The sequence below is a fragment of the Lagopus muta genome, chromosome 17 (genome assembly GCF_023343835.1).
Source record: "Lagopus muta isolate bLagMut1 chromosome 17, bLagMut1 primary, whole genome shotgun sequence".
Taxonomy (NCBI): Eukaryota; Metazoa; Chordata; class Aves; order Galliformes; family Phasianidae; genus Lagopus; species Lagopus muta.
The window spans coordinates 7,411,816-7,425,808 of NC_064449.1; the positions used below are offsets into that span (position 1 = coordinate 7,411,816).

Sequence of the window (13,993 nt, forward strand, 5' to 3'; positions counted from 1 at the left end):
GCATGGCTAGCAGGAAAACATCCTCCAATTCAGCTGAAGGTAGCTAATAAATTAGACTAATAAATTTTAGGAGAAGTAATAAAAAATATTTTGAAAACACTTGAGAATCCAGGAACATTCTGTATTTACAAAAGAACTATAAACAGTAATATAGATCGCTATATTCCATCATATAAACTGTCATATAGCTCATTTTTCACTAGAAATGTTAGTAAAGGCAAAACATCAAATAAATATGTTTGTGTGGAAGGGAATGTCTTTGTTTCCTTTAAAACACACAAGCAATGTATTTTCTTCCTCTTTTCCAACATTTGCTTTTTACTCATTCACGTGATCTTGAAAATACTCATCCACAAGTGCAGATTTATCTTCTTCATACTCCTGCCAACAAAAAAACAAAAAGCATAAAACCTGACTTTTCTCCGGTGACTGTTGGACATCATCAGTTCTGTGATGCTTTATTTTAGTCACCACAACAATGTCCAACATTGTTCTACAAAACACGGAGCAATACTTTCTGAAAAGCAATTTGTTTCTAAAGCTATCCAAAATGTATACATCAAAATCTAGATGCATTTATTTTGAATATTTAGAGAGTAGAAAATTGAATTAAAAAAAATGTGATAGAACTTCTGGACTTATTGCTTAGGGTATGTGAGCTGAATGATGAAAGTAAACAGAATTGATTTTAACCCGTTGATCTTCCATCATGCATTTTACATGACAGATGTATAAAAGATTAGGAATGGTTTTACAACACATGGACTCAATGCAGAAATTTTAGGGGAAGCTCAAGGAGACACACAAGTAGAGATCTTAGTGGTATACAATCATCCTTTCTGATCTTCAGAATTCAAAGGACATATTTCAGTTATCATTTGTATTATGGATCCTTTCTAATGTTTCATCTTATCTTCAGAAGTACCTTACCTTCGGTTCTTTAAATTCAAGATCTTCTCCATACTGGATGGTAGTGTCTATGTGCTGCAGAACTATGTTTATGCTTTCCTCATCAGAGCGATCGAAAGGTAGAAATCGAACCATACCATAGTCATCAATCTGCAGCAAGGATTCAAAAGACATCAGTAGGGAAATACACTAAGTTTTCTTACTGCACCATTGCTGCAAGCTATGCTCAGCAATCTGGACAAGGAAAATCTAGGGCTGCTTAAAGCCACACTGCAAGCTAATGGCAATTCCCCACTCCAAATTCCTGGCTATCAGTCCAAACTTTCACCCAGTCAATAAAGCTGTCTCCCAAAATTGCTAATAGAATATGATTCCATGGATTTTACTGGCTACAGCATAAGAATCTTATGCTAACCTGAAACATCAAAAGCTGAGTTAGGACAGGCAAAAAGAAAAATGTTCAAGTGCCTGGTGATCTTTTAGATTCAGGCTTTGTTAATAAATCTGCAGGTAAACACATGGCCTCAGGGGGCAGGGGGAGAATGTTATAGTACATACAATATCTAGCACAGCAGTGAAGTCAGTAACCACAAAGTATGGTTTACAAGCATGCAGCTGAATTGAAGAATACCAGTTAAAGAGCACGATACGTACCAATCCACATATGGACTTAGTCAGTTTTTTAAACATTTTGCTTTTCAATATATCAGTAGAATCTTCAATCATAGAATACATATCTGGATCTAAGTACCTGAGAGAAACAAAGCCATCGTTAACAACGAAACACAGAACAAATGAGTCACTATGCTTTTACACAACTACCACAACCACCCATCATTCTGTGATTGTGAGTGAAGTTTATATCAAGATATTACACTACAGAGTAAGTAATGCTTTGGAACTTACTTTTCTATTTCCTTCTTAGCTTTCTTGCTCAGCAAATCCATTTTAGTCATGATGTTAATCTGTGGAATCTCTAAAGAGATCATTGCACTGAGTGCTGCCAGAATTCCAGATATGAACTTAAGGAATATGAAAAATGTAGTTAAGTACAGAAAAGCACAAAATCTTCATGCAGGACACTACCACAGACCAAGCCTAACTTATGAATATATTGCATACGGGCATAAAGAATCATTATCTCTGCTGGAAAAGGGAGGTGCTAAGGTACCTGGCTGCAATCTATTGCCAGAGCTCTGAAGCACATTATATGCCACCGAAAAGGACATTAAGAAGACTGAAAGCCTTTCTCAGGATTCTTATTGCTCAACAGGAAAAGGGGTCATTCTCTCTCTGAGAAAGCTCTTATAGAACAACAGAACAATTTAGGTTGAAATGGACTTTAAGACATTGTCTGGTCTCTATAACTGAGGCAGCTGAAGACAGCAATCAGATCTTCCCCCGCTTAGCATTCCTTCCTTTGGACCAAACAAACCAAGTTCCCTTTCTTATGCTATACCAGTATGGACTTTTGTAAAACTTTACAAGAATTTGTACAAGATTTCAAATGGATACCTTAAAAGATTCCACCATGAATTGCGAATCGACAAGAAACACTCCACAGACACGGAATTCCCACTGCTGAAGCTGTTCCACCAGCTGTTTCATCACTGGCAAATGTGTATAGAGTTCGATCTGACCTAAGACACACTTGGGATATCAGTATGCAGAAATGTAAAGCTAATAGAAACAGCTCACAGTTATTAGTTACAGAAATATTGGCACTACACTTAATACGAATAACAGCTAATAAAACACAGTCTCTTTTCAGACAACCCTGCCTGTATTTGGATGGAATCATACAGTAAATCTGGAGAGGAAAAAACAGCTGCATTTTCCTCTCCTGATCTCCAGTTAGCATTTGTTAGCAGTTGCCATAGACTTCACCCACTGTATGATGTTACCAAAAGTCAGTGCTGTCACCCAAATTCAAATGGGGCCAAGTTCACTTCTGGAGCATCTGAAACTGACTCTTGACAACCATTAATAAACCAAAAAATGTGTGAAAATGAGGCTGAGGGGAGACCTCACCACTCACTACAGGGACCTGAAAGGAGACTGCAGCAAATCATGTAACAAGAGATAGAACATGAGGAAATGGCCTCAAGTTGCACAAAGGGGGCTTTAGATTGGATGTTGTATGGGAACTGTCTGAACCACTGACAGTTGAATGAAAAGAATGAGAGAATGGCATGGAGCTGTGTCAGGGGAGGGTTGTCAGACTGGGTATTAGGGAAAGGTTCTGCATTATGACCAGAGGGCAGAGGGCACGGCCCCGAGCTGCCAGAGTTCTAGAAGCATTTGGACAAAACAGTCTCAGACCCAGAGTTTGGATTTTGGGTGGTGTGGTATAGAGCCCTGGATTGGACCTGATGATCCTTACGGGTCCCTTCCAGCTCAGGATATTCTATGATTCGGGATTTCAGGTCACAGTTCTGCAGTGGTCCTGGCAGCATTATGTGGTGTTGGACTCGACCAATTCGTGGCTCTTTTCCAACCTCTGCGTACCAAGTATGACATCAAAACACACACATCTGTTTACCTGGGCAGTCGAACAGTATATAATCATCCTCCACGTGCCCGAGGCTCTCCTCCAGCCAGTTGAAGTTATTGGCAAAATACTCCATGCAGAACACCAGGCCACCATTGGGACCGAACCGCAAGGAATCATCTTCCATCACATCATCCACCTCTATGAGCTCCCGTATATCTGCAACGACAGTACGCTTACGGACGTGGGTAGCACAAGGCTGCCATGATAAGCTCCTGTCCCCCCAGCTCTCTCCGGACGCCAGGTAGGCGCAGAGAGCACTCACCTGCCATGACGGGATAGCTGAAGAACTCGGCGGCCGGGTCCAGGTTAACCACCTGCACGGCGCGGCCCAGCGCCTCGCAGTGCTGCAGCATGGTGGAGCAGTACGTGCTCTGCAAGGCACGCACACGCTGTAAGACCCCGCTCGTCGCCATCCTCACCCCCCCCCCCCCCGCCTCTCCGACCCTTCTCACCTTGCCGCTGCCCGCCGGGCCCATCACCAGTTGCGCGTAGCGCGGCATGCCGGCCTCCGCGCAACGCAAGACCAGCGGCGCTTGACCCCTCCGCCGCTCCGTAGCGCGAAGGTCCCGCGGGCTCCTCCCGGCTACGGAGCGGCCGAGGGCTCGGAACGCTCAGCTCTCGCGAGATTTCGGTGGCGGCGCTGTGAGGGCGCGCGTGCCGCGCGGTGCGTGCAGCTGCAGCCGCCGCCTGAGGAGGAGCCGCGGCCTGAGGGGTCGCCCGGGTAACGCCACGGTGCTGCGGCCGCAGAGCTCCGCGCGCCTCTCTGCCTCATTTCACCCCTCCCGCGCTCCTCATGGCACCCTTCCCCACCCCGCCTGCTGTCCCCCGGGCCCTCCGCACTCTCCCGGTCCCCGTCGGTGCCCAGCAGCCTGCCTACCCCTCGCTGCCCGGGGCCCATCGCTGCCTCTCGGGGGTTCCCTGCCCCTCCACGCCCCTCGGGCTCCCGGGTCCGTTCCCTTGTCTGTGTTTCGGCTCCTGCTGGCCTCGAGTCTTCACAGACACAGCCTTTGTGGTCCCGGGGCTCCCTCGTGCACTCAGCCCCACTGTTCTTGACAGGTGTTTTTTTTTTTAACTCCTTGACTACTTCTGCTCTTACAGTTACACCTCTTTTCTCTGGGCTTTGTAGTTTGGTCAGTCTCCGGGAGTTTGTTATGTAGGGAATGATGTAAATAATACAAAACGTGAGTCCTGACTCTTTGATTTTGTAACCTGCAGGCTTGTGACATGGCCACAGATGTAGCTGAGCCTGTGGTCCCTGACTGTAGAGGAGACATAAGGAGTGGTGCCAGGTCGGATGCTGACTACCCCCTTCGGGTCCTCTACTGCGGAGGCAAGTGCTGAGGGGCAGCTGCCCACAGTTCTTACAGTGGGGTGTTAGTAAGGGCAGCCAGGCAGAAAAAGTGAGATGGTTGGAGGTTTTCTTCTGGTCAGCTTCGAGTCAGATAGACCATGGTCAGGGTGACCTTTCTGATGGAGGTGCTGATGGCCTTCTGGATATGAAAGCTCTGTTAGAGGAGTGGTGCTCAGATATTTTGAGCAAAGATTTATACCTGCAGAAAGCTGGTAAAACCTTTAGCGTAGAAAAGCCATCTGACTGTTGGTATGAGAACAAGGAATAAAGTTAAGGGAAGTAATTGATGCACTGTTTGGAATTATGCTTTACTCATATTTGTCATGCATCTGGATTTTTTGAAGGATATAATGTTGAGGTCTGTGCTTTAGATAAGTATGTTATTTTGCATTGGGTTTGAATATTGTTGCAGGATTTCTGTTGTGAATGAGGCTGCATTGTTGGTTTGGGTGTGTTCTGTAGGATGAAGACTGCCCAAGAAGCTGCTGTTCTGACAGATTTATCTTAATGCACAGCATGAAAGCAAATGACTAAGAGAAAAATTATAATGGTATCATTGTCATCTTCTGAATCAGCATATGCTTATTACAAGATATTGTGATGAAAGAAAGCTTCAGAATACCAGTTTAACTAGAACACTAAGGCTGTGCGTTGAGAACTCAATTGTAATTTCTTTTTTTTTCCCTCTTGCTCCAGTCTGTTCATTGCCAACAGAGGTGAGTTAGTTTTTTGTTTCTTCTTTCCAGTATGACTTCCACAATGATTCTTTCTGATCTTTTCTTGCTTTCAGTTATATTGATTCTGTGCTTTTATCTGCTGTCATCTTTAGGATGTCATGTGTCTTCCTATGTGCTGGTGAAGCATTGGTATTTGGAGGACTAAGGAGAAATGACTGAGCTAAATAAATAGCAAAAGGGTTTTGTTGTTTTTGTTTGTGATGTATCTTGTAATTACTTTGCCAACAGCATTTATGTGGCCTTTCTTCTCTAGTACTGCGAATACATGCCTGATGTGACTAAATGCAGACAATGGTTAGAGAAGAACTTTCCAGATGAGTTTGCAAAACTTACAGTAGGTGAGAATTTTCCTTTATTCCTGGTTAATATGTGTACTTGGACATACAAACAAATTCTTGAGCTTGCCCATTTCTCATCTCTTCCATCTGCACTGAGTCTGAAAATTAAATTATTTTCCCAAAAGTTCAGCCTGCTTTTGGATGCTGTGAAAACAAGTTTGATTACGTCAGAAAAAAAAATCAGAAATGATGTTTGGCCCATACTAAGGTTTCTACAATGAGCACTGTGACAACATGCAGTTGCTTCCTGTCAAAGCTGATTTATCCTATTTCATGTCTTTGCAGTGCAGGCAGCGGGTTGCTGGGAGGCAGGTCGTTAGTGCTATGGAACTTGATGATTTGAATTTCCAGTGCCAGTAATTTTTGTCTCTTTCTGAGATTACTGAAGGAGACTATTAAAGTTGTAACTGTATCTTTGATATGAAGGTCACAAGCCTAATTTGACCAAGGACTTTAGGGAACACGCATCAGTCAGGGGATGCTGCACTAGAGCAAGCTACTTAGGGGCCCAGTGAAATGTCAGTGTAGCTGATTTCTTGTTTCTTTAAGGGCATGTGTTAGTCACTGCTAATTTTGTTCTTTGGTTCTCTCACCATTCCTCTCTGATGTATTTAAGAAAATTCACCGAAACAGGAAGCTGGGGTTGGAGAAGGCCAAGGAACTGCAGGAGAAGAAGAAGAGAAGAAGAAGCAAAAGAGAGGCAAGGTCTAAATAGTTGCTTGTGGTATTGATTTATAAGCTCTTGGGGTCACCTTTTCCTTATCTACGGGCTTAGACTGAGACACAGCTTCCTTGCGTTTTGATTGTTAGCTATGCTTTGACTGCAGAAAAAGTACCAAATAAATTGCTTTCAACTAGCAGCAGAGTTTGCATGTAGGTAGATGCTAACAAAGGAACTGTACAGTAGTAGCAGTAAGAGAAAGGTGAGCTGCTTCTACGTGCTCTTGTCATTGCTGTGGCACTTATTCAGAGAGTACTTATTCTTAACTGGCAATCCACTGGTGTACCTCCCAGAAGGTTTCTGCTTTGTTTAGCAGCAGTTCACAGGTTGCTTGCAGAGTAGAACAAAGAAGCTTTCCTCTCTTAATGCCTCAGACCACTACTTTTGTTTTTTTTTTTCCTTCTGTCTCTCAGAATTCTCATAACAGAATTTGGTTTTACACTTCAGCACTACTGCCTGTCTCCATTAGCAGCTATGTCTCTTCTAGCATAGATAGAGCTTCACACTATCTAAGAACAGATACTGTTTTATTGTTGGATTTCTCTGTTTAATTAACATAGTTTTCCCCCACAAATTAGAATACTGTGGTTATTAATACATATTTGCCTGTCTGATGTCAGTTGTGCCTGTAGTGCTTCATAAATGATGGTTTGTAGCCCACTGAGATTCATATTTTAAGCCACATATCCCTGCAGATGTTTTATTTGTGTGCCTTGGGAACCAGTCATGTTTATCCTTGTCTGTGGGATATTTGTAGTGACAAAAGTAGCTTTAAATTCTCTAGCTTGGGTGCTTTTTTCCAGACACTTCAGACCATTTTCTTTAAATATAATGTCATTGTGTGGCATGCTGCTGATAGTTCTCAGCTTGGCTTTGGTCATAAAATAAGTGTTTAAAATATTTATGGGTGAAAATGGAAATCCAGAAATGGAACCTCAAGTTTTGTGACAATTTAAAGTATAGTGTAAAGTATGATGGCACAATTCTGAAGAGAGAGGATGAAAAGAAAAGAAAGAAGCAGAAAATTACTGCAGGTATTGACCGAAGAAACTTTGAGAGAGAAATTTACTGTCTTAAGTTATTATTTGCCAATTTCTAGTAATGCAGAATTGAAAGTGCTGCATGTTAGGGGGGAAAAAAGCATTCACAAGAAGTGAGTCTGCTTGACATAGATTCTTTTAAGTTTTCTTGGTGAGAAAGCTCTGGAACAGGACTTTAGTTACCCTGGGGTACTTGATGAGTGTATACAAAGTTAGCTGAGATCATAATCTGATTTGAAGGACTCTAATGAGTGGGATTAATCTTCTGCATGCCTTACTCTGACTTATATCTACCTGATGTGTGAAGCATTCCCTCAAGTTGACCTAGGAACAGACAGTAAATAAGAAATGAAGTCATGTGCAAGTTTGGCAGTCAATTGCTGTAGCTGCCTTCTGCTTGAGGTGTGGGTTTTTTCCTGCTAGCCTTTATATAGATTTGTTTTGTACTGCAGTCCTGTGTTGATACTTAGAACTTCATGTGCTGTTTGACGCAGCAGTCTAAGCAGGCAAGGTTTCTTAGCCTTAGTAAATAGACATAAGTAATTTTCTTTGCCTTACACAAAAGCCATAAGGATTTAAAAGTAACAGTTTGTTCCTAACTTAAGATGGTACCAAAGAAAAATCCTTTAAAGAGGGGTTAAATGTAGACCAAATGCAGTGGTTAGTGGAATGTGGGAAACACCCATCGAGGTTCTGCTGTGCATTCTGTTCTTTAATGCACATTTGACATGCGTATGTTGTGATTTCTTGTAACATTAACTTTTGACCTGGGACCTTTCTTTTAAGAAATTAAACTAGAAGGTTCGGAATGGGAGATGACTAACATCCAAAATACTTTTTTGTTTACATACACAGACTGGGAGATAGGCTTTTTTGTTTACAGGACTGAAATGTAGCCTTACAGTCTTTAACTGTTACATCATTTAATTAATCATGTAATATATTCTGCTTTAAAGGTGGAAGAGGTCAGATAAAACAGAAAAAGAAGACTGTACCACAAAAAGTCACAATAGCTAAAATTCCTAGAGCAAAGAAAAAATATGTCACAAGAGTCTGTGGCCTTGCAACGTTTGGTGAGTTGACATTTGTTGGTGTGTTGTGTAGATTTTAGATGTGCTTGCCCTTAACCTCATCTTACCTAGAGTCTTAGCTTCTTTAATGTGAGGAGAAAAGGTAACCTTTCAGGTATTTCTTCTGATTGTATTACCTTGAGTGGTTTGCAGAATTTCAATGGAAATACTGAAGTCTGGACTTTAAACTACCATGGTTAAAACAGTTTTGATTATGAGAAGATCTGCTATCTGGACGATGACTGTTCTTCAACTGTCGGTTTTCCCATACACAGAAATCGATCTTAAGGAAGCACAAAGGTTTTTTGCTCAGAAATTTTCCTGCGGTGCCTCAGTAACAGGAGAAGATGAAATCATCATCCAGGGCGATTTCACAGATGACATTATCGATGTAATCCAGGAGAAGTGGCCTGAGGTAACCAGTGGCTTTCTCTGTAAGAGCTCTAGTTTTCAGTAGTAGCCTGTGACGTTTCCAGTGATTTTCAGAGACAGATGTGATCTTGGGCAGCACAGGCTGGTGTGCAGAAGTAACCCACTGTTGCCCTGCTACCAACCTATGAATCATTAGGTTAAGGAGTGATTAAAGTTGAATGCTGTTTCAACTGTCCAAAAAAAAAAACCAGACTCCCAGAGCATGGAGTGCTGAAAGCTTCCCCACTTCATTACACATACAGCAATGAGACATGCAAGAAAGAAATATATTTAATGTGGTGTTTTGGCTTTTTTTCTCCCCCAGGTGGATGATGATAGCATTGAAGATCTTGGAGAAGTCAAGAAGTGATGGTTGAAGACTACCTTTATTTAATTACATGGTTATAAATGGCATAGCCAAAGTGAGGCTTCTAAACCCATGGATTCTGCAGTGATGCTGTGGAGAGCCCACATCCTTGGCAATTTCACTGTTCTGTATAGGCTGCTTGGATTTTTTTGTTGTGATGTTTGCTGAAGTAAAATTGGGGTCTATCATGCCTACGCATGAAGATTTAAATAAAATTCCTCTTCTTCACTGAAGATGGCTTCTGTTTTCTGAAGAGCTATTTTCATTCCTAATCTTATAGAGAAATAATAATTTAAGTAATTAAGAGTTTTCTGCTGAATTAAGTATTTAAAGCATACATCAAATGTACAGAAGCATGCACCTCTGCCTTGCCAGCATAAAATCTGAGAAATGAGAGCGGGAGGAACGCTCCACAGGTCTGCTTGCAGGAAAATGTATTTTAAAAGATAGTGGTGTTTCTAACGAGCTCACTGGATCTCTGGTAGCTGTTCTGTTATAAAGCTTAGCAGGGCAGTCACTTCCATTCATCGACCTCCGGTTGGGTTCACACGTGTCGGCTCAGCATTATTCATTTCCGAGCGGCTCTGCCGTCCCGCGGATCCTAAGCTGGCAGCCCGCGGTCTCCTGGCCGAGGCGGGATTCGAACCCTCGGTGTCCCCTCTGGGATGGGCGGCGCGGTGACGTCACTCGAGAGCATTAGAGCGTGCGGCGGGGCGGGGCGGGATCTCCTCACAGATTTCAGAGGAGATTTGTTTGTTTTAATCCGTTTTTCCGGAGTTTAACGCATCGGAGGCCGTCGGCTGCCTGTTTGCTGCGTGCTCCGGTCAGAATCACTCCCCGACGTCCCCGCAGCTTCCCCGGCACTGCCGCGCTCGGCTTCTCCTCAGGCAGCGCTGGCTGTGGGGTAACGCCGTGCTGCCCGCTGCAGGCAGCGCCCGCCAGCCCCACACAGACCGCCCGGTGGGGGTGGGCGCTGTAACGCAAAAACATTCGGACTTAAAGTCACCTGGAGTTCACTGTCAGCAATGTCAGGCTCCTTGTATTCGCACGTGGTTTTAGCCATAGCTGTACAATTGTATCTGCTCAGTTCTGCAACGAGCAAACATTACCGTCATAGCAAGAAAGCGAGGCACGTTGATGAGATAACAGTGTGTGCAGAAAGGCTGCGAAGTCCCGTGAAAGGCAGATGGAGGTGAAGGTAGGGCTGCACGTGTGCCTGAGAGGACTCGTGCTGTCTGAAGGGACGTGGTGAACAAAAACATTACACAAAATGGCTTTCAAGAGACTTACAAGCCTTCTGAGCTGTGTTCATTTGAGCTCTGTGAGGCATGCTCAGTTTTTCTGTTGCTAATAATTGGTGTGTTATCTTTCATGTTAGCTTTCCAAAAAAATTCTGTCGTCGTTCCTTGTTCTGGAATTCTGCAAAATTTGGAAGCACATAATAACAATTTATGCTGAGCATCATATAGAAATGAAGATTCTGTAGTTTTGGTTTGGCATGGTTTGCTTTTAGAGGATCACTGCAATTCTGCAATAGAAATGCTGTTTATTGCTATGCAGTGTTTTCCTAAATGCATGCAGAAATGGCCCTGTCGATTCAGAAGGCTTTGAGTGTGATTTGACTGCAAGTATATAAGAATAGTTTATTTAGAACAAACAAAGCAGCACTGGTACAAAAAAACTGACTTCCTTTCTGTCTCCTCCAGGATGCCAGTTCCCACATAAGTAAACTGCAGTGTGTGTTGCCTGAATCTCAACAGACTGGAAGCTTAGCAATCTCCTCCGCTTGAGCTCTCGCTGCAGTCCAAACAGCAGCAGCATTAACACGGTACTTACTGCTCATCTACAGCTGGATTGAGGTGGCTGGGAGGAGTGGTTGTGAACGTAATGCTTGACCTGTGCAATGACACGATGATAAATAATGCTCCCCTCATGCTTTGCTGTAGAACACGTTTCCACATGACTTAGTGACAACACTTGAATATTTCTGTTGGACTCTTTATGGCTGGCCAAGGTCATGACAGGATTTGACTTTTTCATGCATCCAAACAGATGGGAGGAAGAAGTCATTTTAGAGCAAGCTGTAGGAGGTCTGGAAGAAAGTGAACACAAGTGTGACTTTCACTCAGAACTAGTTTATTATCTGTCTGTATTTGTGGAAAGGAGGACACTGTAGGAAAAGGTGGTATATAGAATAGTTTTCTGTGAACTTAAGCCTAACTCTCTGTGTGAATAACCATAGAATTTGTGTGGGTTAATAGTTCTAGTTTCTCTCATTACAGGATCAGAGAACATGCCGAAGGGGGAAAGAACCTGTGTGTAGCTGTCATGGCAGTGCACACAATCAATGTGAACTCTAATTGGGAGCTTCTGTTCTAAATATGTAAGCAATAGAAGTAATTTGAGAAAGTGGCATTAGTTTGTTCTCATAAATATCCATATCAATTTCTGCCTTTTTTTGGTCATGATTTGCAATGATTGTACCACTAGAAATGAGTAAACTAATGTGTATGGTAAAGGTAGGATTTGGGCTTTTGGTTTTAAATCAGGGTGCTAATGAAAAGGCTGCGTGCTGAATCCTCAGCTCTGCTTTCCTCTGAAAGGTATTACTTCACCTTATAGCCTTGGATGAACTTGACCAGAACAATGTAAGTACCAGACAAACAAAAGGAACTCTGATAACATTCAGAACCAGAAAACCTTAGTTGTGCTGGTACTGACTGAGAGAGTGTAAAGATTGTGTGCCAGCATTTGCATCAACTGAAAGGGTATTTTGTTCCGAAGTTCATCAGCAGGATTTCATGCAGTGTGAAAGACAGCAGCAGTGCAGTGTTTTGCAAAGACTGTCTTGTGGGTTGGATTCCTGAAAAGCCCTCTGCAAAACAGAGGTTGCTTGTGGCCCATCCCCATCAGATGTCTGGCTCCTGCTGGCTGATTGGCACATCGCAGCTCAGCTCAACGCGCTGCCGTCAGAGCACGATGCTGCTTTACAGCCTGACGCTGCAGTTGTGAGCTTGGAAATTAGCTTCTCCTTTGGAACGGTTGCTGTAGAAAATGAAGCACCGCAGTATTTACTGTCAGGGGTGGCTTCTGAACCACATCTGTGGGACTTTGATCTACTTTCAGAGCAGTTCTGGACAGGAACTTGCCAAGCGTGTTCTGGTTAATCTATGCAGGCTAACTAATCTCTGTTTACAGGCAGCTCTACCTGAGGCTGTTTTAAACTCCACTTCAAAACGCACTCTATCAAAATTAACCCTTGAAATGCGATCAGTTAGAATTTGTGCCTGATGAATTCTGTGCCCTGTTTGGAGGAGGGAGGAGAAAAGCAACTTGAAAAGCGTGGCATTGCTGCCTGCCAGTTTAAATCTGGCAGCTCCATAATTTTGCATTGTCTGAGTTCTTTGATTTCCATGTTGTGTTTTTGCATTACAATACAGACAACCCAACTTGCAGAAACTCAAAACGGGACGCAGTTATCTGCTTCAGAACAAGATGCTTAAGTTCCCGTTCTTTTCTCAATGATGTTTGTTTCTTTGTTTTCACACTTGAATAATTTTTGTTTGCTCCCCTTTTTCTATAAATGCATTTGCAACATGAATCAAAAGTCAGCGGATTTCTGAGACGAGCCTTTCAGAATTCCAGGTGCCCTGCTCTCAATGCATTTCCATTAAAACTCTTGTGTGTCCCATAGCAGCAAGCAGATACAAAGGCAGCCAGTAATTCCTTCAGTCCAACAATTCAACTTTTCTCAAGCATGTTCCTCATGCTCCCTGCCCAGAAAAAGCTCTGGCCACTCACATCTTGGTGCTCCATTCCTGAGCTGCAGCCCTTGTACCTGCACACAGTTCATTGTAATTAGAGTCCTTCTGCACGTTACAGATAACACAGTCAAGGATACGAACATTGTTGAATAAGAGACTGGGAAGTGTTTTTCAGTGCCACGGCCAAGGGTTGTGTCAGCATATATTGTTCTGGGGCTCAGAGCTCCAGAAGTAGAATGTATTGAATAGAGCTGTTTCAAAAAGCAGCCTTGCCCATAGCAGATTGTTTTTTCTTCTGTATAAATCCCGGAAATTTCTCACTGTCTGATTATTTGTTCAAGTGATGTGAATGGGATGCTTGCAACAGGCACCACGTTGTCTAGTTTTGTGGACAAAAGGTAACTGGATATGGTGAAAGTCCAGAAAACCACATGAAATTGAATTAGAACTAGCGACAGCGAGGGAAAAATTAACAAAAAAGGAAACCTTCCAGTGCTACCAATGCAACCAGAGAGCATGTCTGCAAAGGGAGGTGGGTACACAGCGTGCTGCAATGCCAAGCTGTGTGGCACTGTCTCCTTCCTCATGGGCACAGCAGGGATGCTTTTGTGCCCCTCAGTCCAATATGGAGCTGCTGCTGTGTTCACACTGCATGCCCTGCGCTGGCTGTCTCCAGTGGAGCTCTCCTCTTTGTGCCCCTTGCAGCCCTGCTCTGCTGCTGTTGCTGCAGG

General features: G+C 43.2%; 2 protein-coding genes across 2 annotated transcripts; one reads left to right on the forward strand and one right to left on the reverse strand.

Moving 5' to 3' along the window:
* Positions 1-107: 107 nt before the first annotated feature.
* GPN3 (GPN-loop GTPase 3) lies at positions 108-4,068 on the reverse strand. The gene is made up of 8 exons (XM_048964268.1): positions 3,916-4,068; positions 3,726-3,834; positions 3,452-3,619; positions 2,425-2,549; positions 1,816-1,931; positions 1,564-1,660; positions 931-1,059; positions 108-381 (listed from the first exon to the last, which is right to left on the reverse strand). The coding sequence occupies exons 1-8, from the start codon at positions 3,961-3,963 to the stop codon at positions 319-321; spliced, it is 855 nt and encodes a 284-aa protein (XP_048820225.1). The 5' UTR covers positions 3,964-4,068; the 3' UTR covers positions 108-318.
* Positions 4,066-9,731, forward strand: DENR (density regulated re-initiation and release factor). Its single transcript, XM_048964269.1, has 8 exons — positions 4,066-4,184; positions 4,679-4,793; positions 5,511-5,530; positions 5,805-5,889; positions 6,506-6,589; positions 8,607-8,723; positions 8,996-9,135; positions 9,457-9,731. The coding sequence occupies exons 2-8, from the start codon at positions 4,688-4,690 to the stop codon at positions 9,499-9,501; spliced, it is 597 nt and encodes a 198-aa protein (XP_048820226.1). The 5' UTR covers positions 4,066-4,184; positions 4,679-4,687; the 3' UTR covers positions 9,502-9,731.
* Positions 9,732-13,993: the final 4,262 nt, after the last annotated feature.